This window comes from Xenopus laevis, chromosome 1L, assembly GCF_017654675.1.
Source record: "Xenopus laevis strain J_2021 chromosome 1L, Xenopus_laevis_v10.1, whole genome shotgun sequence".
In the NCBI taxonomy this organism is placed as follows: Eukaryota; Metazoa; Chordata; class Amphibia; order Anura; family Pipidae; genus Xenopus; species Xenopus laevis.
In genome coordinates, this window is record NC_054371.1 from 151,557,580 (window position 1) to 151,579,627 (window position 22,048).

Consider the following 22,048-nt stretch of genomic DNA (forward strand, 5'->3'; position numbering starts at 1 on the left):
CTAAGTAACCCAAATCTGTCCTTAAATTGCCCCCTTATTTGCTTCCTTTCTGCCAAACAACAAAAATTTTCCATCAGGACAGAATTGTTGTTCTACCAAGATTGCAGATATTTGTCTAAAAGGCAAACCTGACTTAGTCTAAATTTACAGAAGGATGAAATCAGCCAAACTGCAATCAAATTGCCCTATATAGTGTAATCCATCTGGGAAATAGATATACCTTTTGATGTTGTAATAATAACTACAAGTTTCTTTCTTCTTTGCTTATAGATTGAACCTCAAATGCTTCAAGTACAATAAAGAGGTGTCCCCACCTACAGCACAAGCTCACAGCTCTGATGCCTTAAACCATTCATTCTAGTGAACTTTACAGTGGAAAAAAACCCCATACAGGACACCTAATACGGAGACCCTCCAGCTGCTGTTGAACTACATCCTTCAACATTCCCCTGGCAGGTAAGAATGAGAGGTTTGTTGAATTTGAGACAGGAAAGGGTGGCCCAGTTGCCAGTTAAATGGACGAGCATGACGTCGAGCAGGAGGCCACGAAGCCCAGGAGGCTATAGCCCACACAGCACGCAAGCCCTAGGCGCTCACCCACTGCGGCAGCTCCAGCACGTCCTGCTCGTCACATGGCTTCCCGGCACCAATGCAACCCTGCCGCCCAGCCACCCCACGAACACTGTAAGCACCTCTAGCACCCACACGGAATCCTCTTACCAGTCTTTGTTTTCTGATAACATTTCCCTGGCAGCCGGCTGAAAGGAAAAGGGGGGAGGGATGGGAGGAGGGAGGAACCTTTGGAGGTCGAATGGAGTAGGTGAGAGGGAGAAAGGGAAAAGAAGCAGCGGGAAAAGGGGGAAGTAAATGAAAGAGAGAAGAGCGAAGGCAGCCGCGGGTCTCTGGCCTGGTCTTCACGGTACTACCAAATTTAGCTCGTTCTCCGGCAGGGGAGCTACACTCAAACATGCTCGGCAGCCATCTTGATTATTACCCAGCAGCCCCCAGTGCAGAGAGGAAGGTTCTCAGAGGCGGGCAGAGGGTGGGACGCGACTGTGAGCTGCTCTGGTTACAGAGCGTGGAAGCGGTTTCCGACCGGATTGCTGAGCAAAGGTAAAGCACTGCTATACACGCTGGCACGTCAGCCCACGCACAACCCCCTTGTAGTTCGGCTACAGCTGAGAAAGCTTGTATTTGTCATTTCTGCATTCATTCGTTTTCGCTTATTACGAAAGCTGACTATTGCTTCCGGGCCTCTGGATCAAGCTGGACTACAACTCCCAGCATGCTATAGGCGCACACAGAAATGTACAGAGATTATAAGAAAGAAATGCTTACATTTCTCTTTCAATACTGTATGTAATAGAAGCGGTTGCATGTACCGTAATATAGTGGTGGGGCAACGTCTATGCAGGGATTACAAAGGCCCAGTAGCTAAGTGTTCCAATAGAACAATGGAGGGTGTTGAATGGAGCAGTACAATCCCTGCAGGGGAGTCCAGGTCTGCAAACAGCTGGGCAAACTTAGTACGCAAGCAGCATTTCACAACACTGAACGTAGATACCTAACTGGTTGCTAAGGGTTACTGCTCTGAGGCATTTTTGCACAGCGACCCTGTCACACGTTGCATTTTGTCCAATACAATACACCTCTCTGCACACTATGTGGGTGCCTTGGCAGGGTTGTATCTGTCTGCCAGTATCACACACTTTTGGTGACAAGAGTCAGTGGGGAACTAAATTGACATGGTAAAGGAGACTTGCTGATCCTTTATGCAGTTTGTGGGATCTACTGTACATAATATGCAGTGTTCTGCCCCACATCAAGGGTTGAAGAATCATTACTACTTCAACAAGCTAGAATCTGTATAGCTAGTTACGTAACAGCGCCATCTAGCGGCAGTAGAAATCCACTGCAACCTATGTTTCTTACATTTGTATAAATAAAGTTCTTAATTATGCAACTACAGTGCATTGTGGGTGGCTAGTGCATTCTGGGAAGGAGAAGGGAGCCACCATACTGTTTACAGCACATTTGCATAGCTCTCCTAGCATTCCTGCTTCTTAAATCTCCACTACCCCACAGCCAGCATATCTGGTAAGAATTATACAAGTCTCAGGATAGTCTGTTCTTTAGTGATGTTTTTATAGTTCTAATCTGCACTTAGTAGTTGTTACTCTAGTAGATAGCCAGTCATGCGGCCTTATAGGTTGTCAGCCATCTTCAACATGTGCTTGTGCTATGTAATATGTTCAGACATGCTGATTTAGAATGAATGCTGCTGTATATGTTATTCATATGTTTTTGCTATATACTTATACAAACCATTTGTATCTTTATAGTTTTACCACATGAACATGCATCGACACACATACATCGATGCTCCTGTTTACTAATTGCAACTGACCACTTACAGTCAAACAACCTGTTATCAATAAACAAGTTAGATTACAAGACGGTCTGCTTATTTGGAAGACAGGGATGGTTAAGCTGAATGTTGGATTGCACACTGTGAGAACGTGTATGAAGGCAGAACAGTAAAACAGATGCTGGTCAGCAACGATAGTGGATGTGACCAAACGGAGCTGCCATCACACACGCGGTTCTGCGTATACGATTGCAGCGTCTGCCACACGGTCAGTGACAAGAAGTGAGAGTGCAGCTCAACACGATCCAGACCACGCTGAAGCCCGGTCCTATATAGACTGAGTCCACAAAGAGACATTAAGCGGCCGGCAGAACAGGCACAATGTCTGTTAGCCGAGCATCATCATACAAAACCAGATCACGAGCAAGCTGCTCTAGCAAATCCTCCATAAAAGAAATGGCTGCTCTCGCACGTGCAGAAGCTGAAGCTGCAAAAGTAAAGTCTTCCTTCGCTGCACAAGAGATGCAACTAAAGAAAGAGAGGGCATCATTAGAAAAGGAACGAGTAGATCTGCAAGCGTCGCTAGAAAGACTAGCCGCAGAGAAGGAAGCGGCAGCCGCAATAGCCAAAGCAGAATACCTGGAAGCCCTGGAGTTTTCCGGATCTGAGAAACACAGCCGAGTACTTGGGCCAGACCTAGATGAACAAGATCCAGCCCAGCGTGTCTCAGAATACGTCCACCAACACCCCAAGACAGAGGGCAACTATGAGCCAGGACATCAGCCAGCTTATAAAGAGTGCCAAAGATCCTACCTTGAACCACAGTACCTTAGGCAGGACGATATGCGACCAAACGATGCTGACAACTACCGCCCTATGGAGCAGAGACTACCACCTTTGCCCCGAATTAAAGGGACACCTTTTGCATCAGAACGGCATTATACTGACTGCTCTAAGCCAGAAGCTCTTAAGAGGTATGGTAATACACCACACGTGCAGCATAACAGCACACCGGATTGTACTAATGCTAACTGGGCCATCATGGACTTTGCTAAGTTCTATGCTAAACGGGAGCTGGTTACCAAGGGACTTACAAAGTTCACCGATCAGGCTGAGAACTACAGGTCATGGCGAGCCTCCTTCCAAAACGCCATAAGAGACTTAGACCTTTCCCATCAGGAAGAGTTAGACCTCCTGGTAAAGTGGCTTGGAAGCGAGTCAGTTGAACACGCCAAAAGAATCAGAGACATTAACATAAACTATCCTGACAGAGGCCTAAAGATGGTGTGGGAAAGACTTGATGAGTGTTACGGGTCCATAGAAGCCATTGAAAATGCTTTGTTCAAAAGGATTGATAACTTTCCCAGAATAGTGGGTAGGGGTTACCAGAAGCTCAGAGAGCTCAGTGACTTGTTAAGAGAGGTACAGGTTGCTCAAGAAGAAGGAGATCTACCAGGGCTAGCTTTCCTAGACACCGCCAGAGGGGTCAATCCTATTGTTCAAAAACTCCCTCATAACCTACAAGAGAAGTGGGTCACACATGGTTCTACTTATAAACGGGTTCATAATGTACCATTTCCCCCCTTCGAGGTGTTTGTAAACTTTGTCAGTGAACAGGCAAGAATCAGAAATGATCCCAGTTTTGATCTCACAATGTCATGCCCCACTACCCCTGGTGTCAGACCTCATAAAACACCAGTGGCAGTCCATAAAACTAACATTGCCTCCACAGGTTCTCCATACAAGCCGTCTAAGTCTTCTCAAGAAGGGAACGGACACAGAGATCTTAACAAAGAATGCCCCCTGCACAAGAAACCACATTCTTTACTAAAATGCAGAGCCTTCAGAGAAAAGACTTTAGAAGACCGGAAAGAGTTCCTCAAAGACAACAACATCTGCTTCAGGTGCTGCACTACAACATCGCACTTTGCCAGGAACTGTGAGGTCAGTGTGTCATGCTCAGAATGTGGTAGCACAGAACACAATACGGCTTTACACCCTGGACCACCCTCTCAGGCAGTGCACCAAACAGAGGATCATGAAAAGAAGCAGATAGACACTAACAAAACCAATACAGTAGTCACTTCTCAGTGTACCGAAATCTGTAAAGGAGTGGTAGGAGGAAAGTCCTGCTCGAAAATCTGCCTTGTCAGAGTTTACCCGGCCAGTCACAGAGATAAGGCGATCAAGGCATACGCAATCTTAGACGATCAAAGCAACCGGTCTTTAGCAAAATCCACCTTTTTTGACACCTTCAACATCATAGGACCTGGTTCTCCCTACTCCTTAAGGACATGTGCAGGTACAGTGGAGACGGCGGGGAGGAAGGCAACGGGATACAAGGTAGAGTCCATAGACGGGCAGACCTGCTTGTCACTGCCAACCATACTGGAGTGCAACCAAATTCCTGACAACCGTTCTGAGATACCTACACCAGAAGTAGCAGCATACCACCCCCACCTGAAGCGTATAGCTCACCAGATACCAGAACTGGATCCAGAAGCACCAATAGCCTTACTCCTAGGAAGAGACATACTACGTGTTCACAAGGCTAGAGGACAGATTAACGGTTCCCAAAACGCTCCATACGCCCAGAGACTTGACCTAGGGTGGGTCATCATAGGAGACGTCTGTCTAGGAGGAGCACACAAGCCGATCTCTGTCAACAGCATGCTCACCAACACACTTGAAAGTAGACGTCCTTCCTTATTCCAACCATGTCAGAACAGTTTCCTGATAAAAGAATTGCCTCATAGAGATCCTGTCCCTTGTCCCTTCATGGATCCTTCCAGCGAAGACCACGCCTGTGATGGTGAACGAGATCACTTAGGGTGTACAGTTTTCCATAGGTCAAGAGAAGACAACAAGGTCGCAATGTCCATAGAAGACAGACTGTTCTTGGAGATCATGAATCAAGGAATGACAAAGGACAAGTCAAAAAGCTGGGTCGCGCCTTTACCATTTAGACTCAAGAGACAACGCTTACCTGACAACAAAGAACTTGTCTATAACAGATTTATCTCCCTCAAGCACAAACTTCAGAAGACACCAGAGATGAAAGAACATTTCTTTACCTTCATGGAAAGAATATTCCAGAACAACCACGCAGAAATGGCACCCGCGCTCCGAGACTCAGAGGAGCGTTGGTACTTACCCACATTCGGCGTATATCATCCTAAAAAGCCAGGCCAGATACGAGTAGTGTTCGACTCAAGTGCCAGGTGCAAAGGCTTATCACTAAACGATGTCTTACTGTCTGGTCCAGACCTCAACAACCGACTTCTAGAGGTACTTCTGCGTTTCCGTAAAGATTCCATAGCATTCATGGCCGACATACAACAGATGTTCCACTGCTTCCTTGTCAAGGAGGAACACAGAAATTACTTGAGGTTCTTCTGGTACCGCAACAATGACCCTAACGAAGACATCGTAGAGTACCGAATGAGGGTGCACATCTTCGGAAACAGCCCTTCACCTGCAGTCGCTATCTATGGTCTCAGACTTTCAGCTCAAGAGGGTGAAGCGAAGTATGGGTCAGATGCCAGATCCTTTGTAGAGAAAGATTTCTATGTGGACGACTGCTTGAAATCCACACCCACGAATGAGTCGGCAATCAGTCTCTTAAAAAGGACTCAAGAGATGCTAGCTTTGTCTAATCTGAGGTTACACAAAATTGCCTCCAACAGCCGTGAGTTAATGGAAGCCTTCTCAAACCAAGACCATGCAAGCGACCTTAAGGACTTGGATCTTGACACCGATTCCCTTCCCATGCAACGGAGTCTCGGTTTGCTCTGGGATTTGAAGGCAGACACCTTTACCTTCCAGATCAACAAAGAAGAAAAGCCCTTCACACGCAGAGGAGTTCTATCTACAATAAACAGCTTGTACGATCCTCTGGGATTTGTAACACCTGTCACCATCCAAGGCAAAATTATGTTAAGAGACCTCACCACAGAGATGTCCGATTGGGATGATCCGCTTCCCACAGAGAAAAAGGACCTGTGGACAAGTTGGAAAAAGTCTCTTGAAGCTTTGACCAGCCTTCATGTGACACGACCCTATGCTTCCATACCATCTACAGAAGTCAAGATGCAAAAGCTACATATCTTCTGCGATGCTTCAATCAAGGCAATTGCTGCTGTAGCATACCTGAAGACCATTGATGCCAAAGAACAATGCCATGTAGGGTTCGTCATGAGTCGGGCCAAACTGACACCTCTCCGTGAACACACGATACCCAGACTGGAGCTCTGCGCTGCTGTGCTTGCGGTAGAGTTGGCTGAACTTATAACTTCAGGAATGGGCCTAGAAATCGAAGAAGTCGAATTCCACACGGACAGCAAGGTAGTCCTAGGATATATCTGCAACGAAATTAGACGCTTTTATGTCTATGTCTCCAATCGAGTGCTGAGGATCAGGAGATCCACTAGTCCTCAACAGTGGCACTATGTGCCTACACAACATAATCCCGCAGACTACGCAACCAGATCCGTCGCAGCCTGCCACCTGAAAGCCACAACATGGTTCACAGGTCCTGCGTTCCTGTACCGTTCAACGGCTTGCAACATCGGATGTGACACATTTGAATTGATAGACCCAGACGCAGATGAGGAGATCCGACCTGAAGTGTCTGTTCTTAACACAGTGACTTCAGATCGTCAACTCGAATCCCATCGTTTCAGCAGGTTCTCCACCTGGATGTCTCTGGTCCGTGCGATAGCCATCTTGATTCATATAGCTAAGTCCTACACATCTACATTACCTGTGAGTCAGAAACCTTGTAAAGGTTGGCATCACTGCAAGAGCGCCTTTACAGCTTCCAATCTGGAGAGGTCCAAGGACATAATAATCCACACAATTCAACATGAATGTTACACTAAGGAGATAGAATACCTCAGGAAAGGCCAAACAGTCTCTAAAGACAGCGCTTTGAGAAGACTTGATCCCGTCATTGACCAAGGTGGGTTGATGAGAATAGGAGGCCGCCTTCAGGAAGCCAAAGTAGACTTCAGAGAAAAACACCCTATAGTAATTCCGGGACATCACCATGTCGCGACCCTACTCATACGACATCACCATCTTCAAACAAAACACCAAGGCCGAATGTTTACCGAAGGGAATCTACGAGCCGCTGGACTATGGATTGTTGGAGCGAAGAGACGTGTAAGCCAGGTCATTTTCAACTGCATTACCTGTCGCAAACTTCGTGGTGGGTCTCAGAACCCAAAAATGGCCAGTCTCCCAGCTGAAAGACTCAGCACAGATCCTCCCTTCACTAACGTTGGCTTAGACGTATTCGGCCCTTGGTCAGTGGCTACCAGGCACACAAGAGGTGTTCACACCGGTGCAAAGCGTTGGGCAGTCATGTTTACTTGCATGTCCAGTAGGGCAGTCCATATAGAAGTGATCGAATCTATGGATGCTTCCAGCTTCATAAATGCATTCCGACGGTTTATCGCCATTAGAGGACCTGTGAAATGTATTCGTTCAGATAGAGGCACAAATTTCGTTGGAGCAGTAAAAGAACTCCAAATTCCTTCCAATTTGGATACGGCCAAGGTGGACAGATACCTAAATGAGCAAGGATGCACATGGACCTTTAATCCACCGCATTCCTCCCACATGGGCGGCGTCTGGGAAAGGATGATAGGGATAGCAAGGAAAATCTTGGATTCCATCTTCTCGCAGGTAGGGAGTACGAGACTCACACACGAAAGTCTGGTCACATTCTTGGCAGAAGTCTCAGCCATCATGAACGCAAGACCGTTGACTACCCTTTCCAGTGACCCTGAAGATTTGACGATCCTTACCCCTGCCATGTTACTCACACAGAAGACCAGCACCCTGAGTGCTCCATCTGGAGAATTTACCGAAAAAGACCTGTATAGACGTCAATGGAGGCAGGTGCAAAGTCTTTCTAATGTCTTCTGGGACAAATGGAGAAAAGAGTATGTCTCTACCTTGCAGTCGAGAAGGAAGTGGCAAACTAACAAGCCGAACATCAGACCTGGGGATGTCGTGCTCATGAAAGACCACCAATCACATCGGAACGAGTGGCCACTGGGCCTCATCACCAACACGTTTCCAAGCAAGGATGGGAATGTACGTAAGGCCGAGGTCAAAATTTGTAAGCTTGGCGAGTGCAAACTATTCCTCAGACCAACAACAGAGCTCGTGTTGTTGTTTTCACCTGAGAAGACAAATAGTGACGTCCGTTGACGCCAGACGGGGAGTGTTCTGCCCCACATCAAGGGTTGAAGAATCATTACTACTTCAACAAGCTAGAATCTGTATAGCTAGTTACGTAACAGCGCCATCTAGCGGCAGTAGAAATCCACTGCAACCTATGTTTCTTACATTTGTATAAATAAAGTTCTTAATTATGCAACTACAGTGCATTGTGGGTGGCTAGTGCATTCTGGGAAGGAGAAGGGAGCCACCATACTGTTTACAGCACATTTGCATAGCTCTCCTAGCATTCCTGCTTCTTAAATCTCCACTACCCCACAGCCAGCATATCTGGTAAGAATTATACAAGTCTCAGGATAGTCTGTTCTTTAGTGATGTTTTTATAGTTCTAATCTGCACTTAGTAGTTGTTACTCTAGTAGATAGCCAGTCATGCGGCCTTATAGGTTGTCAGCCATCTTCAACATGTGCTTGTGCTATGTAATATGTTCAGACATGCTGATTTAGAATGAATGCTGCTGTATATGTTATTCATATGTTTTTGCTATATACTTATACAAACCATTTGTATCTTTATAGTTTTACCACATGAACATGCATCGACACACATACATCGATGCTCCTGTTTACTAATTGCAACTGACCACTTACAGTCAAACAACCTGTTATCAATAAACAAGTTAGATTACAAGACGGTCTGCTTATTTGGAAGACAGGGATGGTTAAGCTGAATGTTGGATTGCACACTGTGAGAACGTGTATGAAGGCAGAACATGCAGAGTGCTGGCCTCTCCAAGTCACTGCTTTGCTTGGGCAGTTGGTCACTGTGCTGTGGAAGTGAAATCCATCTGACAACACAATGCTCCGCATTAAAGGAAAACTATACCCCCAAAATGAATACTTAAGCAACAGATAGTTTATATCAAATTGAAGGACATATTAAAGAATCTTACCAAACTGGAATATATATTTACATAAATATTGCCCTTTTACATCTCTTGCCTTGAACCACCATTTCGTGACTCTCTGTGCTGCCTCAGAGATCACCTGACCAGAAATACTACAACACTAACTAACAGGAAGAAGTGAGGAAGCAAAAGGCAGAACTCTGTCTGTTAATTGGCTCATGTGACCTTACATGTGGTTTGTATGTGTACACAGTGAATCTTACGATCTCAGGGGGCGGCCCTTATTTTTTAAAATGGCAATTTTCTATTTATGATTACCCAATGGCACATACTACTAAAAAAGTATATTATTATGATAATGGTTCATTTACATGAAGCAGGGTTTTACATATGAGCTGTTTTATGCAGTATCTTTTAATAGAGACCTACATTGTTTGGGGGGTATAGTTTTGTTTGGGGGGTATAGTTTTCCTTTAAATCAGAGGACAAATCTTCCACTACTAATGGCTGATATTTGTTCAAACAGTGGGTGCATGTACATTTCTGCCTCTGTAATTGTGCTCATTACTGTATCTTGCCCCTGAATTTGCTCTCCTTTATAGCTTCAACTTAAACAGAGCACTTTATAGAGGCTCTAATCCAGAAGTGCCCATACATTACGAATGCGAGGTCTACTTTTAGTAGACCCATTATGATCTACATCCATAAAAGCATTGTTAGCATTCTGTTCCATGGAAACTATTCCTTAAACATTGATTTATGAGAATGTATATTGGTATATTTAACAAACAACTATTGCTTATGTAACCTTAACATAATAAATATCTGAATGAAAAGCACGAAACAGGAGAGTGATTTAGACAAGCCGTTTGTTGACAGTGTCTTGAAATCTACTGATCACCAGCTAAAGGTCTACCATTTTTCTAATATTGAACTCTAAAGTGTCATTTCTTACCTTCTAAAGCAGCTCGGGGAGGGGGGGGGTCGCCGACCCTGTAAACCAGGGATCCCCAACCTTTAGAACCCGTGAGCAACATTAAGAAGTAAAAGGAGTTGAGGAGCAACACTAGCATGAAAAATGATCCTGGGGTGCCAAACAAGGTCTGTGATTGGCCATTTAGTAGCCCATATGTGGATTGTCAACCTACATTGAGGTTCTGTTTAGCAGTGCACCTGGTTTTTATGTAAAAAAAACGCAAGACTTTGCAATTTTGCACCAACACGAGCAGAGCATGTTTGCACCAGAGCCAACAAAACAGTTCTGGGAGCAGACAGATGAGGAGGCCATTGCCACGTAGGGGCTGATTTGGCATGCATACTACAGTCCCTGAGTGGCACGACTTATGTACAACTGAATAGTCTAAGCCCAAGTGCAGTAAATACCAGTTTGGCAAATAGCTTCGATTAGCCAACCGCAGATGGATTGTGAAACTATGTTTTTCAAATTTGTAACAAAATGGGGAAAAATGGAATATAACAAAACAGTAACTTGTACTTGATTCCAGCTAAGATATAATTCATCTTTATTGGAGGGTAAACAGTTCAACTGGGGTTTATCTATTGTTAAAATGATTTTTAGCAGACATAAGGTATGAAGTTGTAAATTATGCAAATACCCCTTATCCGGAAAACCCCAAGTCCTGAGCATTCTGGATAACAGTACAGCATTGTTGCATTTCACATCCACCTGGGGTTAGAAGCTATTAGAAACCAGCTGTATGGGGTCCACTAAATTTAGTTACACCCCGTGTCCAATAAAGGCATTGATCACTATGTATTTCAAGATATACCTGTCTCAGTAAAGGGGAATTTATTATTATTATTATTATAAGCAAGTCACCAGTGCTTCTCACATCATTGGTTCTGGCCAATAAAGAGAAATGCTACCATGAATGGGGTTTGGCACAGAACCAAGATCACTGTTCAGGGATGCAATTACATTTACAAAAGAGCACATCATAATATGCTACATTTTAATGGTAAATATGGGATTTTTGATAAATACTCTTTTAAAAATCCATCTTAGTAAAAAGTAAAAGGAGAGCACTCAAATTGCAGATTTAACTGCTTATGCTTGTTTATTTCAGTCTGTGAGATACAACATGTTTCGGGCCCATAAAAGCCCTTTCTCAAGTGTGGGGCTTTTATGGGCCCGAAACATGTTGTGCTAATACTCCAGAGTCTGCACCTGAACTACTGAGCTGCCAGACTGAAACATGAGAGACAGGAACATTCAACTTTAAACTTAGATTGTGGAAAACAGTATAAAAATAAATAATGGAAAGTAATTGAAAAAAGTCTATTTCTGAGGAACAAACTAAAAACAACTGAATTGAAAAAAGTGTTTGGAAAGTGAAGAACCCCTTTAAAGGTGAATTCAACTAGTGGGGAAAAAAAACCCGTACCCTGCTTCCACCAGGCTAACTACCCCCACGGGGAAATACTCCATACTTATCCCTCGCCGCAGATACTTCCAGCGAAGTTGCACGCATCCATCTTCCACGTCCTCTGTAAGCTGACTGAGAGATCACAATTTCAGTGTAATTCCATGAATGTGCAGTTGTCGCAAACCGGCAAACTGCTCCAAATGTGCAGAAATACCGATCTCTCAATCAGCTTACAGAGGACGTGGAAGATATATGCGTGGAACTACGCTTGAAGAATCTTCGGCGAGGGGTAGGTTTGGAGTATGGGGCATTTCCCCCGGGGGGGTCTACCTGGGGTGGGGGTTATGGGTTTTTTTCCCCACAGGTTGAATTCTCGTTTAATGCACCCAATCAAGTACTGCAAAATACTGGGTAACTGTTAATATATGGAGAACCAATTCTCACCCGCATTTACCTCCTATAAAGGGAAATCATTGTCTGAAAAAATTTTTTTACTTTGTTTTGTTTTACTTAAAAAATGTTATAGCCATGTTCCAGTTGCTCACTTAAAAAAAAAAATCAGATGCTAGTACTTGAAGAGGGACCGAGCCCTTGCAGTCATACAGTTGCACTGGAATCCCTGGACTCACTTTGTTGCAGAGGCAGAAGTCTTTGGAGGTAAGAGATTAGTTATATTACTCAGTCCTCTTGTGTTCAAGCAATTACTACTATTATCCATAACCCAGCCACCTCACACTCAAACTATTACAAACTACTACTTTTCTGAAAATACATCTTAATCATGTATGCCATTCATGCCTAAAACTATATGCTGAGCTTTTACAGGTCTTACATGTTCTCTAATGTGGCCACTTTCATTTATTAGGCGGACAAAAATATAAAGAGAAACATAAGTGTAGAGAGAGATTAAATGAGTCTTAATTTGCCTTTACTTTTGTAAATCACTATAATCAGATGCCAGTACTTCTAAAACTTAATATGGCAAAAATGCAATATTTTATATACTGAACTTATTGCACCAGCCTAAAGTTTAGCTCCTCAATAGCAGCAATGATCCAGGACTTCAAACTTGTCACAGGAGGTCATCATCTTGCAGTACAGCAGTAAAGTGTGATTGAAGTTTATCATAGCACAAGTCACATGACTTGGGGCAGCTGGGTAATTGACAATATGTCTAGCCCCATGTCAGACTTCAAAATTGAATATAAAAAAAAATCTGTTCTCTTTTGAGAAATGGATTTCAGTGCAGAATTCTGCTGGAGCAGCACTATTAACTATTTTTTTCCCCATGACATTATCCCTTTAATATGTCCCACCACTGGGAAATGCAGGAAGAGACACAATCCATGCTTCCTGACTGGGCTGTACTTATTGAGGTGCATGCAAGTGCAGAATGCAGGTGGAACATAACTTAATGCGTGCCACTTTAGGGGGGGGGATGCAGGAACAAACGCTCATGTATAAGGGTCCCAAGCCACTTCTAAGCTAGGATCTAATATGGATCACAGCAGCAGGAAAGTGCGATAGGTTGTCCACAAGTCATACATTGTCATATACATACAGACATGAGTAACTGCAGAAGCGTTCAGTGATTAACTCCTATCCTATGTACATAGCATAAGACACATTATAAGACCCACGCTGCACCTGCAAATAATTTTGTGCAATTATTTATGTCTTTCTTAAATGTAGTTGAGCTAGTTGGTTATTTGTCTTTACTAGCGGCGTGTTGCGGGGCAGATCTAATATATTTGGAACATTTCAAGTTGTGAAGTGAATTGACTCATACACAATTAGCAGCTGCACACTGCAACAAAAAGAGGGTGCCAGTCAAACAATTAGTTTAGTATTACCAGACCACTTGAAACCTCAGGGACAGAACTAGAAAGGCTGCACTGACTGCAACTGAAGTTCAATGCAGTCACTGCAGCACTGCATTTGTTAGACAAGTACTACATTCAAACTGGCAATAATGGAGCCCTTTGCAGACCACCCCAGAAAACGATTACATCTCTGGTCTTATGTGGTTCTTGCCCAGTTGGATTTTCAATCCTGCCTGATTTCAATTCGTCTGAATATGTCCAATGTCGAACTGCATATGGCCAGCCTTACTCTGAATAAAAATCTATTCAAACAAATTTGTTCTCACCAAGGACTGAATCACAAAGAATATTTAAAGCCCAGATAACCGGGATTTTTTTTTAACACTTTTAATACTAAAGAGAATGACAGCTTTCTATGCAGTATAAATCAATTTAAAGTGATACTACCACTTTCTTCTTTCAGGTTACCCCATGTGAATGCTAACAAGAGCAGAAAATGAATGCAAATCAATTAAAAAATATTGCATACTAAAAGTTAACTTAAAGGTGGACCACCCCTCTTAATGATAATTTAAAAAAAACTCTGCTGTTTTATGTAAATAAATATAAGTTTGTTGGAGTCAGTCTTTGTTAAAGGGATTATGTCATGATTTTTGTGGTGTAGTTTTTATTTCTAAATCACACTGTAAATAATTCACTCTACCATATAAAATTTAATTCCTGAACCAATAAGTGTATATTTTTTTAGTTGTAACATTGTTGTGTAGGTAGCCATCTCAGGTCATTTGCTTTCGGAAAGAGCCAGAATTTTTTTTGAATGCTGTTCTTAGATCTACCAGGGAGCTGTTATCTTTTGTTAGGAAGCTGCTATCTGGTACCTTCCTATTGTTTCTACTGATGGGCTGCTGGAGGGGGGAAAGGGAGGTGGGTGAAATCACTCCAATTTGCAATATAGCAGGAAAGAGTGACTAAAATTTATCAGAGCACATGTCACATGGCTGGGGGCTCCAGGGAAACTGACGATATGTCTAGCCCCATGTCAGATTTCAAAATTAAATATAAAAAAAATAATAAGATTGCACTTTTGAAAAATGGTAAAGTGTGCAGGAGCATCACTACTAATGCTGAAAACATGTTTTCCCATGAGCGTATATCTTTAATTACTATATTGCTTGCCATTACAAAGCTTAACGAAATATCAATTTCAACAGCATCCTAAGTGGCAAACCATATAGGCCACTCAGTATGGCAGCTCTCATTCACGTGTATAATTTGGCTATGTTGCAAATAAAATTCCCACATGAGCTGCAGTGTGCACTTTCAATTAAAATTCTTACTAAATAATTTCTAATGGGCCATATTAGTATTAGGCATTAACTCCCCTCTCTAACTACTTATTGCACTAAGGGTCACAATTCTGTCACTGCTCCAGCACTTGGTCTGAAACCTATAGTAACATAGTAAATGAGTCAATGGTAGGTCTTGTTGAGCCATATTTCATAAACATATAAATTTGAAGAGCTACTGCTAAGCTGTAATGGTTAAACAAGCAGATACAATCATTAACTTAGCTTTTTGGGTGATTCAAATTCAACTAGTCATTTCTACTGTAATACAGATGAATGTGATCTATTGCAAAATACAGTCATACTGCAAAAGTGGAAAACCAGTAACTAAACTTGGCAGTATTAATACATGGTAACCATACTAGTTTCCAGCAAGTGTATGAGTGGGATGGCTAAAGTGTTGTGCAACATGTAATTCAACGGGAATTTTATAGATACAAACTGACACAATTTTAATGCCACTTACCCACTGCCGACTTCTGGACTTTCTGGACTTTGCTCCTCTTCCACCTCCTGCTCCATGGGGACTGGACTTTTAGAGTCCCGGTCCTCAGATTCTTGCTCCAATCTTATTCGTTTAGTTTGTTCCTAACATTAGGCAGAATGAGGGGATGAATCAAAAGGGATAGGAAGTTAATAAGAGGATAAGAGGGTAAAGTGAGAAAGGGAATGATATAGAGGGGTGTGGTGGAGTGAAAAAGGAGACAGTTGAAAGATCATTATTCATAATTCATAAATACTTACAAAGTTCACAAGTGCCCTATTACAGTGTATAGTGCAAATAAACGTATTCATTGTTTTTTTTAGTGTTGTGGTACAAGGATGCTTAAAGGGGAAGGAAACCTAGTCGGCGCAAAAACCCTCCCCCCCCTGCCGTGTGTTGCCCACCCTCCCTCCTCCCCCCTGGCCTACCCGTCCCGCTGGGCAAATGCCCCTAACTTGTTACTTACCCTTATGCGCAGGTCCAGTCCAGGGAGTTCACAGACGATATCTTCTTCCACGCGATCTTCTTCCTGCTGTGAACGGCGTTTTGGCGCATGCGCAGTAGGAGCATTTCGCCGGTACGGATCTACTGTGCATGCGCCAAAAGTCACAAAGTTTTCGTGACTTTTGGCGCATGCGCAGTAGATCATACCAGTGAAATGCTCCTACTGCGCATGTGCCGTTCAAAGCAGGAAGAAGATCGCGTGGAAGAAGATGTCGTCTGTGAACTCCCTGGACTGGACCTGTGCAGAAAGGTAAGTAACAAGTTAGGTGCATTTGCCCAGCGGGACGGGTAGGCCAGGGGGGAGGAGGGAGGGGAAGCAACACACGGGAGGGGGGAGGGTTTTTGCGCCAACTAGGTTTCCTTCCCCTTTAACAGTCTTAGGTTTATTGTAGTATATTTCTATCAGCAGTGGCATTTTATGTGTTTTTATCGGGGGGGGGGAGTGGTAGCTTTGGTGCCAAGTTTTCGGCAACTGCAGTCACTGTGATTGTTAGTATCTTTAAAATAGGTGACCAAGCTCCTCCACATCAAGTAGAAGGACATGCAGAATGCCCACCTTTCATGCATTTGAATTAATTGGGGATGCAAAAAGAGGAATGTGGCTGCTGGCTGTAGATGCAAAAAAAAAACATCCCTATGCCAAAATACTTATAGATTATGATTGTAAAAGAAGTAGAGTAATTCATAATTATTATTACAGTAGCTACAACAACTAATGCAATGCTATATTAAGAATAAACAAATACTTCACTCACCTGCAAGTCTGGGTCTTCTGAATCTGAATGCAACTGCCGACGCACCCCACGACCTGGTTGGAGAGTATTTTGTAAAGGGGATATTATGTCTTCCTGCAGCTTCACTGGTGTAGATGAAGGAGGTGGAGAGCTGCTCTGCGGGGGTTCAGATGACTGCTGATGAGGAGGGGATGGGCTCCTAGGAGGCCGATGATCAGGAGAATTCTTTATTTCTGGGCTTACCATTTTTGTTGCCACCTTAAAGAAAATAAGTTTTCCTCATAAAGAAAACAGCAATAACAAGCAGATGTGCAGTTGATTGCATTTGCATTTCTGCCACAAAATGCAGTTCCTTTTGGCATAAAAAGAGGACATACTAGAAGAGAAATAATCAAAAAAGTATTTTAAAGACTTTTGTGTAAATTGACTCATAGTTGAACATGTTGTAGTAAGTAAATGGTGGAACTTACTAATGGAAACAGCATCTTCAGCCTCTCAGAGCCCTTTACCACCCCAGTTATATGTATACACGACTGGGACAGATAAGGGTTCTGGACCCCAGAATTTACATATACTACGGTAACATGCACATATATCACTTCAAAACCCAGTTTAAAATTCAGTTTCTCAATCCCCTCTGCCTTATAATGTCAAACCACTAATACTGTACAGGTATGGGACCTGTTATCCAGAATGCTCGGGACCTGGAGTATTCTGGATAAGAGATCTTTCTGTAATTTGGATCTTCATACCTTGAGTCTACTAGAAAATCATGTAAATCATGTAAACATTAAATAAACCCAATAGGCTGGTTTTGCCTCCAATAAAGATTAATTATATCTTAGTTTGGATCAAGTACAAGGGAGATGTCACAAACTGATACATTAGTTGATACTTTTCTTATCTTTGGCCCTTATGAGCATAATCCCAAAGTTTCATTAAAGACAGTTAATTGATACGATAGTTGCCAATATTCCACAGATACTGCTGAGATATGTATCAACTAATGTAGCAAATTGTAACAGTTCTGCACCTGGGGTACTGATCTGCCAGTGAACACTGGAACATTAAACTTCAATCTTCACTTTGGGAAAAACTGTAAAAAATTTTTTTAAAATATCTTCAATCTGAAGATAATTGAAAAAAGTTTGGAAGGTGAACAACCAACTTTTATGCTAAGTATTAAAATAGGTTAGACTAAACCTTCATTGGTTTAGTCAATGGCTTGATGCCAATGATGAACAGTCTCTGTAAAGCTCATTGTCCGACTTCCTATATATTCTCTGCCTTTACTGGCTTCTGCCATGACTTGTGTATTCACTTTTTTCTACATATACCACCTTATTTGTTAGAGACAAATTCCTTTCCTAGCCATTACTTGTATTTTTAATGGTCTGCACAGGTTCCATTTTTTAAATTAAAAAGATTCCTCTCAAAACTTGCAACTATATCTTAGCTCGATGTCAAACTTTATTTTTAAGGCAAATTATATTTTCATAATCCCTAAAGAATGATAAAACCTGCCATATATTCAACTGTGAACATCTGAGTCAGTAAAAGTATAATTACGCATATCCATACTAATCAAGACAAGTGTGCAGTGATGCCTCACCTCGTCACTGTGGCAAGAAGAAGATCTTGACTTAGATGAAGAGGCAGACGAAGATCTAGACCTCCGGCTGTACCGATCTAGAGACGATGACTTAGAATGGGAGCTATGTCTTGAATGGGATGATCTCTCTGAAGAAGAGCTTGATGAGCGAGAGGATGAGGAAGAAGATGAGGACGATGATGATGATGAGGAGGTTCTTCTTCGTGGTGAACTCCTGACAGGAACCACTGGTTCATCCTCATGTGGATCATGCTTTAGTTGTTTGTTACTGGAAATTTCTTTGTTTTCATCAATTAAATCACCTGTGTCTGTATTTAATGAAGGTTCTTCTGTTGCACGTGCTGCATCGTCTTGTTTTTCTACAGCTTCTTCTGTGCTGTGCATTTCGGAGTGAGGGAATCGAACAGTCTCGTTTTCATTTTTTTCAGGGCTGGGTTCTAATTTCTCAAGGGGAGAGGTTGGTGTCTTTTCCATGGGAGTTACAGATAGGCATTCTGGTTCTAATTTCTCAAGGGGAGAGGTTGGTGTCTTTTCCATGGGAGTTACAGATAGGCATTCTGGTTCTAATTTCTCAAGGGGAGCGGTTGGTGTCTTTTCCATGGGAGTTACAGATAGGCATTCTGGTTCTAATTTCTCAAGGGGAGAAGTTGGTGTCATTTCCATGGGAGTCACAGATAGGCATTCTGGTTCTAATTTCTCAAGGGGAGAAATTTGTGTAGTTTCCATGGGAGTTACAGATAGGCATTCTGGTTCTAACTTCTCAAGGGGAGAAGTTGGTGTCGTTTCCATGGGAGTTACAGATAGGCATTCTGGTTCTAATTTCTCAGGGGGAGAAGTTGGTGTTATTTCTATGGGAGTTACAGATAGGCATTCTGATTCAGAGGCAATATTGTCTTCCAATTTTTCTACAAATTCTACACTAAATGGCTGATCTACCTGTACAACTTTTGTGCAATCTGTAAGCTCTGTGCTTTCCTTGTCAATAGTTGTGCTTACTGTAGGTTTGTCTATGCTTTCCTCTTGATTTGTGGATTGTGGCAAGCTGTCTGAATCTATTATGTTTGGCTCTTCCATAACTGAAAAAGCAGCCTTGCTATCTTCCAACACATCTTCCATCTTCTCTATTTTTTGAGAATCATTATTGGCTTCATTGGTAGTTTTGCCATTTTCTAATTCATTACTTTCCTGTGTAATTAATGAGGCACTCTCTTCTAATTGCACAGTTTCAGAAGGTTTCTGATTGTCAGTCAACATCTCTGAGGCCATCATTTCAGAATTTTCATTGTTCGTGGGACAACCACTCTCTTTTACCACTAGGTCTGAAACATGATCATCCTGTAACTTTATGGGGGATTCTTCCATTACTACAGTTACTGTATGCTGTTGTAATGCTGAATTGGTGGTTTCTTGAACCGCCATAGAACTTTCATTAGGTGACAACACTGTTGTAGGTTCTTCATCTCTGATATTTTCCAAGCTGGCATGGATTGTTGGTTCATCATCAGCAGCAGGCTCTGATTCATGAGGAACATTTCCGATCACTGCTGTAATATCAGTTTTATCTTGGATAAAAGAAGTATTTTTTCCTTCTGTTGCTTCTAGTTCAGAGGTATCTTGAATTATAGGTGTATCAAAAATGTCCTGATCCACAGAATCTGTATTAACATTAGTCACAGATTCAGTTGTAGATTGAAGAACAGTAAGTTCTGGAATAATTTCTTTCGAATCTTCATTATTTATTAGAGCAAGGTCTTTTTCTTCCATTTCTAAATGCGTTTCTGGAGTTTTTAAAGGTGTTACTTCCTCTACACATCCAGGAATGTTATGTGGTTGTTCCAAAGCTTCCTCTACTGCAACATTCTCTTTTGGGGACACCAAAATAGGAGTATCTTTTTCTTGCTCATATCCTGCAGATAGTTGATCTTCTGTACATACAAATTTGTCATGTGGAAGTAATGTAGTTGATGTGACACATAAAACTGTTTCAGATGTCCCTTCAGAAACAATTTCCTTCACTGTCTCCAAAGATGCTTGTTCCTGTTCTTTGGTATTTTCTATTAGCGCTACACTAATATCTTCTTGAATGCTTTGTGGCACTTCTTCTTCAGTCTTTAATACTGAAGTTTCCTGAATCTCCAATGATATGTTAGAATCACTTCTTAGAGCTGTAGGGGGGTTTGCTGCATTCAATTCAATGGAAACAGGTTCTTCTTCTTTCGTAGCACCATCAGGGAGGCTATGTTCCTTTGCTATCTCTAAAACAGATAAACAAGTGGAACCAATTTCTGTTTTTTCCACCAGCTTTTCTTGATCAGAAATACTATAACTGGAGTCTTCTCCTCTTTCCACGTGTTCTTTTGTATTCACATGTTCCTCGGTCTCCATACTTTCCTCTCTCTCTAAATGCTCTGCAGTCTCCCTATTATCTACCTGCTGATTTATCAAAGATGTGTTTTCCATCTTTTCTTTTTGATGGGGTGTTGCAGTTTTATGCTCTGATTGTTGCTCACATTCCTTTACTTGAGGCACAAATGGTACATCTCTGCATACAATAATTTCACTTGATTCTTTACTTAACTCTGGTGTCACCTTTTCCAATTTGGCATGGCTATGTGCATATCTTATTTTCGCTATATCATGTTGTGAATGATCATGTGTCTTAATTTTCAGTTTTCTCATTTTGGTTAAGGGAGGTGCACCCAAGGAGGAAATTGCTAGTGACTTTTCTGATTCAGGAGATTCAATATCTGTTACTTTCTTCTCTGTTTCAGGTAATCTTTCAGTATCGGGGCAAATGGATATTTGCAAAGATTTGATGTCTTCTTTGATAATTTTATTTGTGGTTGGCTCTTGTTTTTCTAATACAGACATGGCTTGAACACCTCTTCCTGATGACTTTTCCACTATTTGAATGCTGTGATCTCCCACTGTTGTCTTTCTGTCTGACCTTCCTTGAGAAGGAGGCTTAATTAAAACCAGTGCAGGGCTTGTTTTTATATCCTTTGATGTTGGACTTTTTGTTATAAATAAAGGTTTGAGTTCTCCTTCATTCTCCTCATTCAACTTGAGCTCTTGATGTTTAATTCTAAGCTTTTCTGTTTCCTGGCTCCAGCTTGATGTTTTTCTAATAACAAATGAAGATTCCTGATATTTTTGTGCATCTGGCTCTAAACCTCGTTCCATCTTCTCCCTAGCTTGACGCCCCCACTTCTGAGGAGACTTGTAACTCCTGTCTATTTGCAGAAATTTTGGGGATGCTGGTTTTTCAGATTCTGGAGATGTATGCTTCTCAGAAATCTGTTGCTGTATGCCTTCTAAAGGCAGCAATGGTGGAACCCTCTCCTCAGGCACTTGTTCTGCCTCAGCTGATAGTGTTCTGCACCTCTTTTCTGTCAACCCAGACGGAGAAGGTGAACGATTTGGTCCTGGTGACTTTGTGGCTTGAGGAGTGACTGTCCTTGAAGATGACCTTCTTCTCTTGGGAGTTTCTTCATCAAGTTTCATCTCTTGATCTTCTTCCATCTCTTCTTCCTCTTCCCCCACATCTTCTGCTTCATCTTTTAAAGTATTTGCATCACCTTTAGACCGCCGCACACGTGTAGATACCCTCCGTGGCTCCTGCTCCTGTAATGGCTGCGCCAGCACCAAGGGCTTCAAAGTTTTGGCCTGAAAAGAAAAAATAAACATTAAGCTG

General features: G+C 42.3%; 2 protein-coding genes across 4 annotated transcripts in view; one reads left to right on the forward strand and one right to left on the reverse strand.

Annotated features, from left to right (window-relative positions):
- The window catches only part of acin1.L (apoptotic chromatin condensation inducer 1 L homeolog), a 52,726-nt gene that overhangs the window by 13,626 nt on the left and 17,052 nt on the right, over nt 1-22,048 (reverse strand). Inside the window, exons 6-8 of the mRNA XM_018259573.2 lie at nt 18,355-22,020; nt 16,764-17,000; nt 15,487-15,608 (exon numbers count right to left, since the gene is read on the reverse strand). Of these exons, the coding sequence (XP_018115062.1) occupies nt 15,487-15,608; nt 16,764-17,000; nt 18,355-22,020 (4,025 nt within the window). The remainder of the gene's footprint in view (nt 1-15,486; nt 15,609-16,763; nt 17,001-18,354; nt 22,021-22,048) is intronic.
- Nucleotides 32-9,244, forward strand: LOC121394321. Of its 3 annotated transcripts, none has more exons than XR_005961653.1 (2): nt 32-8,890; nt 9,136-9,244. XR_005961653.1 is itself a non-coding variant. In XM_041565063.1 (2 exons), exon 2 carries the CDS (start codon nt 2,750-2,752, stop codon nt 8,585-8,587), a length of 5,838 nt encoding a protein of 1,945 aa, XP_041420997.1. In that variant the 5' UTR covers nt 32-2,097; nt 2,343-2,749; the 3' UTR covers nt 8,588-9,244. The 3 variants fall into 3 exon arrangements, 2 of the variants coding, with proteins under 2 accessions (XP_041420997.1, XP_041420998.1); XM_041565063.1 differs by having other exon boundaries at nt 32-2,097; nt 2,343-9,244; XM_041565064.1 differs by having other exon boundaries at nt 32-1,113; nt 2,343-9,244.

Coding starts and splice junctions, on each gene's coding strand:
- LOC121394321 (XM_041565063.1), top strand. CDS start 2,750: ATGTCTGTTAGCCGAGCATCATCATACAAAACCAGATCACGAGCAAGC.